The sequence below is a fragment of the Pholcus phalangioides genome, unplaced genomic scaffold (assembly GCF_987345545.1).
Source record: "Pholcus phalangioides strain wild (caught in Gottingen) unplaced genomic scaffold, Ppha-v1.0 ptg000014l_1, whole genome shotgun sequence".
Taxonomy (NCBI): domain Eukaryota; kingdom Metazoa; phylum Arthropoda; class Arachnida; order Araneae; family Pholcidae; genus Pholcus; species Pholcus phalangioides.
In genome coordinates, this window is record NW_028301607.1 from 21431976 (window position 1) to 21446932 (window position 14957).

A 14957-nucleotide genomic window follows, 5' to 3' on the forward strand; every position below is an offset into this window, starting at 1 on the left:
CTATTTGTGCATTTTAAGGAAACTCACTTGAATTTTTATTCTTAATTTGAATGAAGGATTAAAATTGTTTTGCAGCTTATAAATTATATTGTGATATATAATTATGACTATAAACCCCAAAGCAGAATATGCAGAAATCTGTGGCATACGTTGCAGAACAATCTGGAAGAATTCTAAGAAAATAAGAAAAATGTAGAAAACACTATTCTGGGAATTTTCACTGCAGAATATTTCAGTCAGCTGAGGGCTAGTTGCAGAACAGCGCAAAACATTCTGCTTTAGGAACTATAAATATGAAGAAAAAAAGAATAGACACTGTAAGACACTGATGTGGTTAATTTTGTGAAAATGTCAATCGTGTATAACAATTGAAATTAGATTTTTCATACTATAAAATGTTGTGATAGAGAACACGGGAACAAAATTTGAGGGTTCAGAATTCAATAAGTGAGGATTCAGAATCCATATCAAAATGAAGATCCATATGAAGTTGGCTTCTCAGCTACTAAGGAGGGGGTGAATGGTGGAGGAGAGACAGAATAGGAGTGGATGAGGATACGAACTTTGAAACTAGTGATTGGGTAGTATGTGTTTAAAAAGGAGCATAAGAGCACATAAGAAATAGCGCTAAGCGATTTGAAATTGTCGGTGTTGCAATAGTAGCTGTTGTTAGACATGTGCTAACAAAGTGCATACTGAAGTTGAAGTGCAAGCCCATCACTTCTAAGAATTTTTTTACAGGCCCACAAAAGTCGGGGTTATCTATGACTGCAAATTTTAATAAAGGCTGGAGAATGAAAGTGGCCATCCAGGTATGCAAATGAGAATGGGAGCATGAGAAAGCATGACTGTGCAGAGTAGAATGAGAGTTGAAAAGGAAAAAAAATTTTGCTGGGCTTCCTAATTTTTAAGTTGGCTGCATTTCATTGGTTCTTGTCAGGTTCAGTTTCTTCTAAAATTTGAGCGAATGTTCTCCAATTTCCCAAATTCTCTATTTTTTTATTGGTTCTCATGCGGCTCAGTTTCTTGTGAAATTTGAGTAAACGTTCTCAAATTTCCAAATTTTTTTTTTCCATTCAGATCAAGGTGGCAGCGCTATGTCTATTTTTGATGGAATTATTGAAGTTTGAAATTACTTCGACAAAAACTGCAGCACATTTGGACGCGATTGCCTCCCCACAACCGGCATCAATTTTAAAGACTTTCACATCAAAAAATGTGTGTTATCTCGCATATTAGTGAAGCTGGATGGTTTTTTTTTTTGTATACATAAGTCTATTTTAATCTATTGTTTGCAGTGACATTTTCTCACCATTGTCAATCTTAGCAATAATTGACAACTTTGCTCATCTTTGGCATCATATTCGGTAATGAGATGATTATCATTTTTTCAAAATCCTCATTTACCATAGTTTTGTTGACAAAACATGGCCAGCCTAGAATTGCAAGGACTGAAGGATTTTTCATTTTTGCAAAGAACAATGACAATTTTCAGGGACTTTTCTATACAAATATGAAAAATCAGAATTTGGTTTCTAACTGGAAAATTCCGGAAAGGTGAAGAGATCAGAACACTTATGGGTAAATTGAAAGCATTGCATATAGTTTTTCGGAATGGTGCAGGAGAATAGGAGCTTCACTTTGAAATCCCTGCTTGTATCAACATCGAACAAGAGGGCGAGACAACCTTTCATGGGCTTGTGCTTAACCAGTCAAGTGGTTATGACGGCGTTTGCCGTCGCTGCCATAAGTAATGTTGGTGCCTACGATGACATTTGCCAACGAGCAGACTTTTTTTGGTCTTTTTCACCAGTCCAGTGGTTAAGACGGCATTTGCCGTCACTGATATACGTAATGGTGTTGCCTACGACGGCATTTGCTGACACACAGACTTTTCTGTCTTTTTCACAGATATGACAAAGTAATTTGTCATATATGTGCTGCTATCTCTGTACAGCCATCCTTCTACTTTATTATCTCATCACTAGATGGAGTTGACAATTATATTTCAAGGTCTGAGATCATTATTACTATTATCTTTGTCATGCTTTGCAAAGCTGCATCCCCATCGTTTTTATTTCAATTTCCAACTCCCTTGCGAGGATGCATCTGTTTTATTACTCATATATCTTTTAGCAAAGGTTCAACTCCTGTGGTGTGGTTCCACATAAATCCATCAACAGCATATCTTTCAGTCACAGGACATTATGACTGCCCCTCCCCACTTTTGGGGTATCATATTATGTCTCGACACATTTGAGCTATAAAAAAAATATTTTAATATTTCAAACCTCCAAGAAAAGGAAAAAAAAGGGAAAAAGTGCGCGCATCTTCAAAAAAAAGTGGGCACTGCGGGTAACGCTAGGAGAAATTAATTTTGACAGTTGACTGGTTAAATGCCCATTCTGGAGCCGTTTTATAAAAGTTTTTTTTTGTCACAGACCCATTGTAGTGAAGGTCAATGCTCAGTGAACCTCCTCTGTAACAAAGTTGAATTTCGAGGCCCCCCCCCCCACTTCTATAAAATTCAAAATGTATTGTTTTTGTAATTAGACCAAAGATTGAAAAACACTGCCGCAGTCAATGACAATCCACAGACAATGAATATGCAGGGCCTCATACAGAATGGTGCTTATCAAGAGTCTTTGGATTACATGCTACTTGTATCAAGAGAAATATCTCATTTATTAAATTAAAATCAGTTTAAAAGATCCTAAAATGTTTGTGTCTTGCAAGACAGTGCTTGTATATCAAGTCAAAATTTTTTAAGCATGTAATAATGAATTATTAGTAAATGGCACCTGATATCTGCTTCCACATTGTGTGGGTTTTTCTCATACACCAGCTGGAAAAAACACTGCTGTTCATCTTTGTTTTCACTATCTTGTCGTGAGCACTGGGCAAGGAATGAAATTGTGTCATCAGAATGAGAGGTCAGCCACACCTCCTATAGAGTTGAAAATAACTATATTGAACTAATGAAATTCCATATAAGAAATCCAACAAACAGATCAATATAAAAATCTGAATACTGAGTATAAATATAGGGTTGTAACAAATATATTTTATTTCTGTATATTACCATATCATAATTCAGTGTAGCCATATTACAATCTGTCTGGGGCCTTATGCTACTTGACATGATTTAACATTGTTTATGCTTTAATAAAGGATAATTAGAGTAAAAAAATATCTTTAGAGAGAGAAGAGAATGAGCGAGAGTTGTGCAATATGGCTTCCACATTGGAAGGTTATGTTTTTGAGATTTGTGCAAAACAATAAAGATGTTTTATTATTTCTGTTGGTTATGTTTCCGTAATAAGGGCTAGAGTCAACTTAGAGAATATTTTCGTCGCCAATGTGTGATAATTAGCTATATATAGTGGCTGTATCAGAACACATGGATGGGAAGTGACGAAGTCCATTTCGGAGCAGCAAAATTCAGGATTCTGAGCAGTTTTGTTGCAGAAAAATATAGGATTCAGAGCAGATATTTATAAATTGGAGGAGCAAAATTAACTTACAAGAATATTTTCATTAACCCCCCCCCCCACCCCTTTTCAAAATAAAACAACTGCACTGTCTTTTGTAATAAAAACATCTTTTCATCAGCTTGGTTTTTGTTTTTGGTGTTTCAGGCTTTTAGCACTTAATTTGAAAGAGCGGCTGTCATAAAACTTTTCACACCAGTCCATTTAAGATGACACTTTTTGCATGCTGAAGGCACTATTTGCTGTCTGGAAAGAAGCAGCAGTTTAAATGGAATAAAAATTCTTTAAGTTTTCAATTTTTTTTTATACTCGGAAAGAAATTGTTGCAAAATGGGAAAGAATTTCGAAGAATCAACACAATGTTTGGCAATTCAGCACTCTTATAACCTACAAAAATATAGTTAACTAAGATTGTGGATATCAATGTCCAAGGTAATGTGATTCCTACCAAGATAATGGGGCTGCTCTAAATCAAAGGAAAACTGACTTTCTAATAGATGCTGGAATCATCATTGACCTTCAGCAAGGAAAGCAGTACTTCTCTGGAGCTTCCCAGACACAAAACAGATTTTTCGATAACTTGAGGTGATGACTTATCGAGGTTTTACTGTATTAACTGAACATCAAAAGAATTCTACAAAACACTAGTTTTTCCTTCTCTTCGAGAATCGGAAGTGATGATTCTTATCATTGGCACATGCTCATCATAAAAATTACTGAGGTGCTTCGAACAAATTCGTTTTTACTGTACCTATATTTCTTAATTTTACTACAAGTTCTTATGCACAATGCACCTTGTATTAAAACTAAAAATTATGGTTATCAGTTAATATAGATAATATGATTCAATGCATTTATCACATCAGACATGACATTCTACATTTCACCCAATTAAATAGAAAGAAAAAATTTGTACCTTATTTAGAGGAGCAACAACTTGAGGGAAGCAACTGTCCTTGAAAACTCTGTCATGAACAAAAAGAGCACCTAATTTCATCTCAAACAGCATAGACTTCAATTTCGGTCGTGTTTCAAATCTTGTGGTCATATTTGTGAACTCAATTTCAATTATAGCTCTGTCAGATTTTTCATCAGAAGAATTTGTATCGCATATTAAAGAGAATACACCTTGTTGAAGTGTGAAGCTGATTTGAGCAAAAAGGACATCTTTTTTGGTCAAAGTGACATCATCAGTAGCATTGTCCAGAGCAACCAAGATCTCTTCTTCTGTGAAACAAAAATTTTGATTGAAAGGGGAAAATGAAAAAAAAAATAATTAAAAATACACAGAGTTACCTATCATTATATGGTGCATGTCAGAAAATGAAATTTTTTTTGATAGACTTGAAAACTCGATACTTATTTAGATTAAAATACAGACATGCCAACATTGACTTAAAGCTTGTCAGTAGTGATGTTCAGCTTTACCATGGGGTAAGAGATACCCCTTCTAGAACAACATAATCATAGTACAATAAAAAAAATAATCACTCAAAAATATATATTTTTTTAAATTTTAATTGAAAGTTCATTAAATACAGCACCTCATTGGCACTGGAACCTAAAAGGCCTTTACAAACCTTTTATGAGCGATTTGTATAACGAGCATACTCACAGAATGAATTAAGAGCTTGTTAACCAAAGTTCCGCTATATTTGTACTGCACAGCAGTGTTTCCCAACCTTTTTGATGAAGTGGACCCCCCCCCCCTTTTGTGAAGGTCAGCCTCCCCATGAAATCCAAAATGTGTTTTTTCATAATCTACATATAAAAAAAATTGAAGTAATAAATTACAATTTCCCAACACTAAATGTGTCACAAGATATACAGAAGACTGGATGTTGTGAAGATATTTATTATTTGAGATGTTAATTTTTTAAGGAAGGAAAAAACTCATCTCTGCCTCTACCGGGAGTCGAACCCGGGTCCCTCGATGGACCCGGGTTCGACTCCCGGTAGAGGCAGAGATGAGTTTTTTCCTTCCTTAAAAAATTAACATCTCAAATAATAAATATCTTCACAACATCCAGTCTTCTGTATATCTTGTGTTAACAAGTGGAGAGCGACATTCATGTCATACTAAATGTGTCCTTCATTGAATAATAGTATATAAAAATGATCCCACAGACCCACAGGGTCCATTGAAAACATGGTTATACAGTATGCATGATTTTATGTTTCCTGCAATTAAGTTAGACATTATAAAGTTTTACCTCAAAACTTGTGCAATATTTTTATTCTTGAACTGCCTTTTTTGGTAGTAAATTTTTAAGACAGTACAGCTCAGAGGTACATAACACACATTATTAAGTACACGTCTGTACTTGGAAATCAGAAAATATAAATAAGAGCAGATTTTGGTATAAAAGTAATGTTTTTAATAATACGGGGGAGTAGGAAGTGAGTATTTATAAAACTCTAGCCTATCTGACTTTTCAGTCATCAACCCCCCCCCCCCAATTCCTGCTAAATTAGATGAAGTCTACTGCACTATGATAAGTGCATCGGGATTAGAGAGTAATACTGTTATACAGAGTGATTCAAATTGTTTATCCACAGGATTAACTCTGTAACTTTATATAACAATTGACAAGTTTTTAAAACATAAAATTTAATTGGTTGAATGGTCGATGCATTTTGGCTCTACAATGAAGAGCCGTCATCAGAACCTCGTGGTCAGAATTCACACAAACGAGTCGTGGAGGGGTGATGTTTATGTCTGGTCGTCAGGAGAGTTTGCCTTTGTATTTTCTGTGTCCGAGTGGTCTTTGGATGAAGCTAATACAAAAGCAAACTCTCCGGAAGGCCAGACATAAACATCACCCCTCCACGACTGGTTTGAGTGAATTCTGACCACGAGGTCCTGATGATGGTTCTCCATTGTAGAGCCGGAACGAGTCAACCATTCGACCAATTAAATTTTATTTGTCTTAAAAATGTGTAAATTTTTGTATAAATTAAAACCAGGCAAAGTTATAATTTTTGTGATAACTCTAGTTGTCGACTTTAGGAGTATACTTCCGAATTTTTCAAATAACATGCGGTTTCTTTAAATGACAACTTTTTTAGGTATCATAAACATAAAAAAAATAAAAACAACTTTTTAGACAGTCAATGTCTGCTAAGAAACCCAATGAGAACGCTGTTGCTTTGTCTTCCCATAGGCCAGCAAAAAAAATTTCCACATTTCTAAGTGCAATATTCACAGAGATATTTGAATTTAAAAATCTGAGGAAAGTTGGGAAAAAAAAACATTAATGTGGGGGAAAATTTTTTTCCCTCATATATTCTAGTAAACCTTGTTTACCTGTGTTTTATGAGGAGAGCACATAAACATTAAAATATTTACCTAACGTAGATGACTTGAGAGGAGATTCTGAACTAAGTGAGTCCTTGCTTTCACTTGAGCTACCAGTATACCATCCAACCCAACTAGGAAAAAGCCATTGCAAAAACCCTTTGCTGAGAAAATGTTTATCTGTAGAAAGCTAAATAAACATACATAATGAATTTCAAGTTTATATTGACAAAAAAGAAAATGCCAAAAAACTACATAGAGCCATGAAATTTAGTTAAAATAAATGTTTACTTTTTCGCACACATCCACCAATTTCAATCTTTTTGGTACACTTTCACAACAAAGTAGTTATAAACTAGGCTCAATTTTCCTTTACTCTGAAACACATTACACTTGTTACCCACTGGCAGCGATAAGAACAACTGAAAGGTTAAGCATAGCCATATCCAGAAACAAGACTGATTCCAATGAGTGGAAAGTGAATGGCATTCCCGATCTTCAGTGACCAATTTCAGGTGGCAAGCGAGCGACTGTCGAAATAAAGTTTGCTGCATGTGGTTGCTTATTTTTAATTACCTATGTGTGATATTTATCTTACCCTATAGTGAAATTTTTTTATAGTTTCATAATCTCACCATACTCCTTGTGAATATGTAAGCTAAAAATGTAATACAGTCAAACCTCGTTAATGAGCCACTCTTGTGAGACCAAAAATATGACTTATTAAGCGGAGTGACTCGTTAAACGGAGTAAGCCATAGCTGTGCCAATTCATGTCTGAGGACAATTGGGACTTCCAAAAAATGACCCGGTAAACGGAGTGACGTTTTAACCGGGTGACGCACTAACGAGGTTTGACTGTATATCAAGCCACTTAAAAGGCTAAAAATGTTATAATAGGCGTAATGTCCTATAACATGGTCGATAAAGTGTTTTTGTTTGCATATATATTTTTTGAAATCAGTGAGCATACCATCTTAGGTATGCATTACATATCATTTTATTTGTTCAGTTTCAAAGGCAAATTCATTAAAATATACAGTGCCAAACAATGATGAAACACCTTCATCTATAAATATAAAATTGATTTTCTGCATATGTGTGTTCTCTATACAAATCTACAATTTTAGATCGATCATCATTAAATTTTGCATATATACCAAATGGATCCCAACTTGAACAATAGGCTACTTTAAAATTTCGCCAGAGGAGGGCAAATGCCCCAAATGGGCAAAAACTTTCAAGCAACAATGGAATTTGGGCCTCAACAATCACTTTCTGAACATTTACTTTGGTTACCGTGGTTCCCTAGCAATGCGTTTCAGACATGTATATGCCTTTACAATGGTTTGTCACTTCTTTAACGCTGCCAGTGTATGTATAATAGTTTATGCCTTTATAATGGTTTACCACATTTTCAATACTCCCAGTAATGAGGCTTTTTGAATAGACGTCATAATCATCATCAGCATCACTTTGAGGGTCAGGAAAAAGGTGATCCTTATAGAAACCAACGTTAAAATTGTAGATTTCATTGTAGAAATGTGGAAATTTGGTGGGGTTTTCTGTCACATCTATAATTTAAAAAATTGTATCGATTTCTTGATTTTTGAAATATTGAGTTCGCTTAGAGAAGCCCAGGAGATTATAAATATGAAGTAATTAACTGGACCTACTTTTAAGTTGGATATCCACGCAGTAACATTGATTTCAACTTTTTATTTATATCTTCTCAAGCATGAAAATTAATATATCTGTACTGTCTTTTGATATTCAACTGCATAAATTCATGTGGGTTAGGATATTTTAAAATTAATTATGGGTCCATAAAAAGTGCATTAAAAAATTCCACAACTTTAAGAATTTGTGGAAGCTAAAACAGGCAGATGGATAACTTGAAGTTCGGGGGGGGGGGGGAATCGAAATACTTAGAGCGCCTTAAAAAAAAGAAAAAAAAAATATATTCATTTCTAAGTTTCTTTAAATCTAGATTTGTTTCTTTCATGAGTTCGCAGGAAGTCGCCATATTGGTTAACTTAGACACGGTTTGCATGTCCCTCAAAGAAACAGGGAGATATCACATGATCCAAAAAGTCTTATTTAAGAAAACCCGGGCAGCACCGGGTATTATAGCTAGTACCACATAAAATACAAGTGCTCTTGCAATATCCAGCAGAAACTGTGGATGAAAGTTTCAGAAGGATAGTGTCTTAATAAATATGAATTATTTTATAATTATTATAGTCTCTCATTTATATAAATATATATAATTCATTTATAATTATTATAGTCTCTCATTTATATAAATATATATAATTCATTTATAATTATTATAGTCTCTCATTTATATAAATATATATAATTCATTTATAATTATTATAGTCTCTCATTTATATAAATATATATAATTCATTTATAATTATTATAGTTGAACATTCCACAGTTGTTAAAAAAAGTGTGGATAACTGTTTCTACTGTAGTTGAATTTCTGCAATGATTCCTGGATCTGACTATCATAAGTAACTGGGACATCTTCTGGCCGATAAATAATACTTTTTATGCAATCTGAATGGATTTCCATAACCTGTGATAGTTAGACTTAACCTGTTAGTTAGATAGTTATAGTAACCTGTGATAGTTAGACTTGATGTTCATTCAAAAAACTTTTGAAGGAAAGATCATCATTATTATTCTGATCAAAGAAGAAAATTTCAGAATATTAGAAAACATGACTAATAGATTTTTTTTAACAGCAAGAACTAAGAGGAATAAATAAATTGATTGATGAACCAAAATAATCAAGTGAACTTTCATGATTTGAAATATGTATTGACTCACCATTGCAGAGTTCTCTTGATCAATTTTATTCATTACCAATTTCTGCAAAGCAAGAAGTATTTCAAGTTCTAATTTTGCTTCAATGAATTGCTTTCTGTCCTAAATGAAGAAAGAAAGTATACAGAGTTAATTTTTTTTCAAGACTAAATTTGATGAAAACAAAAAAAAAGTGATACTGAGATACCTGCATTATGCATATATATGATACGGTAAATGAGATAAAGTCTGAAATTATGCATAAATCACAATTTTGGTAAGTTTGATAAATTTTGCAAATTTATATGATAGCTGCCAACTTTGGTGAATGAGAATTCTGGTGGTTTTCGCACGGTTCCAAATTCCATACAAAAATAAATGTAAAAGAGATCTTGTAAAATATTTTAGGGATTTTTGATTAGTAAAATGGAATATTTAGGGATATTTTCCCTTTGCAAAAACCGTGACACTGTTTAAGCCATCGCCAATCATGGCCAACCAGTAACGTTAAAATCCTTAGATAACCTCTCAAAAATCATATCTCACAAACCAAAAAATCTTCATTGGCCCAAAACGGAACACATGTATAAAGCAGAACACGTGATCGTGCCAATTTTGGATTTTGAAAGGCCGGATTGACGATTGCTGATTAGCTAATTTTGTGTTTTCTCACCAAAAATGAGATATTTTTTTGATTTGACAAAATGGTGATACAATGCTTACAAAGCAGGTTTTTTTTGGGTAAATTCCTGGGGAATAATTTTTCCCCCAATATAGGGAATTTCTTACAATCACGGGTGAAATTCAGGAGATATAAGAATTTTTTGGGAGTCCAGGAGATAGAGTAGAAATTCAGGAGACTTGGCAGATATGTTATATTTACTGGTGATTATGCATAATCCTTAGCTCATATTGGTAAATATGACAAATAGTCAATGAATTACTCAAATTTACCAGACTCTTTGCTCAAACTTCAGTCTGAAGTGATTGATTCGATCGGTGATGCTGATTATGCTTAAAAATGATAAATATGAAGAAAGCTAACATTACATGAATGATGATAATTGATACTTTTTTATCTTTATCCTTTTAAGACTGGGAAATTTATGAAAACATGAATATTTGTTAAGTATTTCACCCACACGATCGTTCAAGCTCAGGCTTAAAGGGTTATAACACTTATTTCCATTTAACTTAGTGTTTATGGCAAAATATGCATAGTGTACATATTGTTTAAAGGAGATACTGATAAGTCAGTGTTTCTCAAAAAAGTGTTTTGGGGCTCCTAGGGGCATTGCCAATATTTGTCAGGGCATCAAAACAAGCTGGAGATATTGATTTATGTTATTTTATATGCTTTAAAAAAGTTCATTTATAAATGAAATTATTTTGGGAAGCCGCAAAAATTAACTATGAATCAGACAAGGGAGCCAGGGTAACAAAAATTTGAGAACTACTGTGCGTGATAAGTGATTGAATTTAAGTAATATTTTCACATGATTTCTTTTATATTTATCATACTTACCAAATCCATTCAGGAATTATGCATAGTCACTGAAAAGTGATAAATGTGTGAAAACTTTTGATACTTACCGAGGTGATTGATGATTATGCCTAATAACAGATGATCATGGATAATCAAAGATTTATTACAATTACTGCATGAGACACAAATTTGTTTCAAAATATTCCAACACTCCCAGAAATCATGCCTGTGCAATTCATGAAATTCTCCAGTTGGAAAGCCCAAATTTATGATATCGCTGTAATTTCCATTTTCATATTTTAAGAGATTTCTCTTGGGCATATAAGTGGTAAAAAATTCATAGAAGAGGTTTAATGTGCTTATGCAATGTCAAATTACTTTTTCTTCATCTCAAAAAATAAAAACGTCTGACATAAAATGGATTAATACATGGATATTTTAATGCAAGTGATTGAATAAGTGTCGTAGGTCTTTATTATCAAAATGAGCAACCAAAGTTGCTTTTTTCAGCTCATAAAAGTAGAAAAAGTTATTTAAGGCTGAAAATATGTAATAAAAACAATCACTTTTGAAAAAAAAACAAAAAAACTTTTACTGAAAAGCATGGCCCCCCCACAAGGGGGAGGCTGACAGGGCTGCAGCCCTGGGGCCCGGGACGATTCTCATCATTTTTTTTATTTTTTCACGCCATAAATTCCCTATAAAGGGGCCAGTGAAAAGTCTGGTCTGGTCCCATCCAGGGGCCCTGTTCCAGGCTGTGGGGGCCATGATGAAAAGTAACCCTTGCCAAACTATGATATACAGGGTGAATCTGACCTATTCTGCCAAACAAAATGGGGGTGATAGATGAGCTCAAGTGGATCATGAAACATCCCACCAACCCACCAACCCTGTCCTATCCCAAACTGTTTGAGATATGGTGTACATTCGATTATGGAAAAAAAATATGTCAAGTCTGAAAAAAATCTGAATTTGTGAAGTTTTTGAAAAAATGACATGAAAACTAAGCACATATTCAGAAAGAACAGGAAATATTCTATAAGGTGATACTAATTTCATTGAAATATCTGGATTTAATGGATTAATTAAGCTACAAGCGCTGAGAGATTGGAGTTCAAAATTGAATAGTCGCCAAAAAGTTTTATCGCCAATTATGCAAACACTCTTCTAGCTAAAATCAGTAAAATTCACCAAGAACTTGTCCATAGCTCCAGCTTTCAAAAGAGCTTACAATTAACCATATCAATTTTATAATTTAAGAGAAATTTAGTCTTTTGTTTGCAATACATCACTGAAATCTGCGTTCATCAAAGTAATTTTAGTAGGTTTTGGCAAAAATTCGATTTTTGACTTTACCAATCTCTTAGTGTTTGAAGCTCGCCATTAAATACAGGTATCATGTAGACAGAGGTAATGTCACCTTAAAGGATTTTTTTAATGCAAAATCAAAAATTTTCACCCAAATCTTTAACCGCCAATTCTGAATTTTCATTGAATATCTACTTCGACAAACGTTGATTTCAGTGATGTATTGTGGTCAAAAGACTGAATTTCTCTTGAACCAGAATACTGATACAATTTGTTGTAGGCTCTTTCGAAAGCTGGTACAATAGGCAAGTTTTCTGTAAGTTTGACAGATTGTAGTCACAAGGGAGTTTACAGAATCAACTATTAAAAATTTTGGCAGTAATTCGATTCTGAACTTTTCCAATCTTTCAGAACTTGCAGCTTGTTAATAAACCCAGATATTTCAATAAAAATGATGTCATCTTATATGATTTTTCCTGTTCTTTCCAAATATGTGCTTAGTTTATGTGTAGGACTCTTAAGAACTTCACAAATGCAGGTTTTTTTTCGATTTGTCACATTTTTTCTATAATCAATTATCCACTATAACTCGAAAACGGTTTGAGATAGGACAGGGTGTTGGTGAGGTGTTTCATGATTTACTTGGGCTCATGCATCACCCCTCCCCCCTTCGTTTGGCCGAATAGGTCGAATTCATGGTGTATAATATATATATACACACAATGTACATCAGATCAGTCTGGTCTGTCATTGATGCTGGGAGCCTCATATCCCCAGCCATGCACATATGAAGATTCTCTATGAAATTCCCAAATTTTACTGTATGTGGTTCATTTCTCTGCACCAATTTTACATCACATTTTCGTGCAACACTGTGCACCACTCACATACATAGGACATAGGTTTCTAACTTGTATTCCACAGAGCCCTACAGGAGCCTTTCTGGGGTTGAACAATATCATTATATGGAAGTGTTTCATAGCCATCAAGATTTTTGTGGAAATTAAAATCCTGAAAACCTCTGATGCAGGGAACTGCTGGATGGATCCAGACCAAATTTTGCGTAAACTTCAATGATAGGATACTTTGAAACTAAGAAGTGGGCAAACATCAAAGCTTGAAAAAAGCAGTTTTAGAGGTGCCAATGGAAAAATCTGTATAGCTTGTCACATGATAAAATATTTTGCTGTAGACGAAACAGCATTCTATAAAATTAGAGGGAAGAAATTTTTGGAGATTGCATAATGAGCATGTCTCATTTCCCAAGACATTGCTATATTTTTCTCTAATTTTACCACCCAACTTTTCTTTTTATAAAGATCTTGAAATCAAGGATTAAAGTTATTTTGCAAACTAATCAATCGCCTACCACAACTATAAATTAAGTTATGATAATTATATAACTATAAATATACATATTTTATATCTCACTGTATTTGTCATGAGACCTTCATCCAGCAGTGGATAGAAAATGGTTGATGATGGTGATTTGTCATGATAAACTTTTTTCCCCTGTTTTTCCTGCATTTATTTATGCAACATTGTTGCCCCAAGGCCTATACAAGAGAACGCGGTAGATTTGAACACATATTCTTTGTAACATTTGACAAGAAATCTGAGATTTTGAGTAAGTTAGAAATAGTAGAGGGGGAGCTTGTTCCATTCAACTATGGTATTGGGAAAGAAACTGAATTTAAAACAATCTATAGAGGAAAAAATAGGTTTTAATTTTTTGGGGTGGTCAAGTCTATTGGAAACATAGGAAGGTTTAGTCAGAATACTGGACGTATTGAAATTTAAATGACCATGAATAATTTTGTAAAGCATGGCTAAGTGGGAGATAAGTCTGAGTAGCGAGTGGGTGGAGATTAAGTTTGAGTTTAAGATCGGAAATTGAACTAAAAGATGACCAGACTAAAGCGGGCAGATTTATTTTGGATAGATTCAAGTTTATCGATGTTACTAGAGATGTGGGGGTCCCAGACCTCAGCTACATAAGAAAGAACAGAAGAAATACAAGTTTGGTAGCAGAAAAGTTGGACGTCACAAGTCGAATTTTTGAGGTTGCAGCAAAGGGAAAAGTTTGAGACATTTCTGGTAGACATAATCAATATGATTATTCCAACAGAGATCAGCTGAGATTATGTCTCCCAGATATTTAAACTGAGAAACTTGGGATATGGTTACGTTATTGATCGAGTATGAGAATTCGAGGGGAAGAGTTTTACGAATAGCTCTCATGAAAACTGTTTTAGATAGATTGATAAGCATATGCCAAAATGAGCACCAATCTGAGAGGGAAACAAGATTACGTTGGAGAGTTTCTTGATCAGATTTGTGATTAATTGTGGGGTAGATTACACAGTCATCAGCAATAAATCTAGTGGTGCAGTTGAGGATTTAAGGAAGATTGTTTATATATATTAAAAACAATAAAGGCGAGAGAACCACTCCTTGGAGTACCTGAATTTACAGTGGCAAAAGGTGAATCATGATCTTTAAAATGAATGAATTGTTTACAATTTTTTAGGAAAGCTTCTAATCATTTGAGCAATTGTACA

At 34.0% G+C, this 14957-nt stretch overlaps 1 protein-coding gene across 4 annotated transcripts in view; it reads right to left on the bottom strand.

Annotated features, from left to right (window-relative positions):
• Vps13D (vacuolar protein sorting 13D) overlaps positions 1–14957 on the bottom strand; it is a 561523-nt gene that overhangs the window by 493072 nt on the left and 53494 nt on the right. For all 4 annotated transcript variants that reach the window (XM_089241869.1, XM_089241867.1, XM_089241868.1 and 1 more), the window contains exons 12-15: positions 9627–9725; positions 6841–6979; positions 4408–4718; positions 2802–2947 (exon numbers count right to left, since the gene is read on the bottom strand). In XM_089241869.1, the coding sequence (XP_089097995.1) occupies positions 2802–2947; positions 4408–4718; positions 6841–6979; positions 9627–9725 (695 nt within the window). The remainder of the gene's footprint in view (positions 1–2801; positions 2948–4407; positions 4719–6840; positions 6980–9626; positions 9726–14957) is intronic.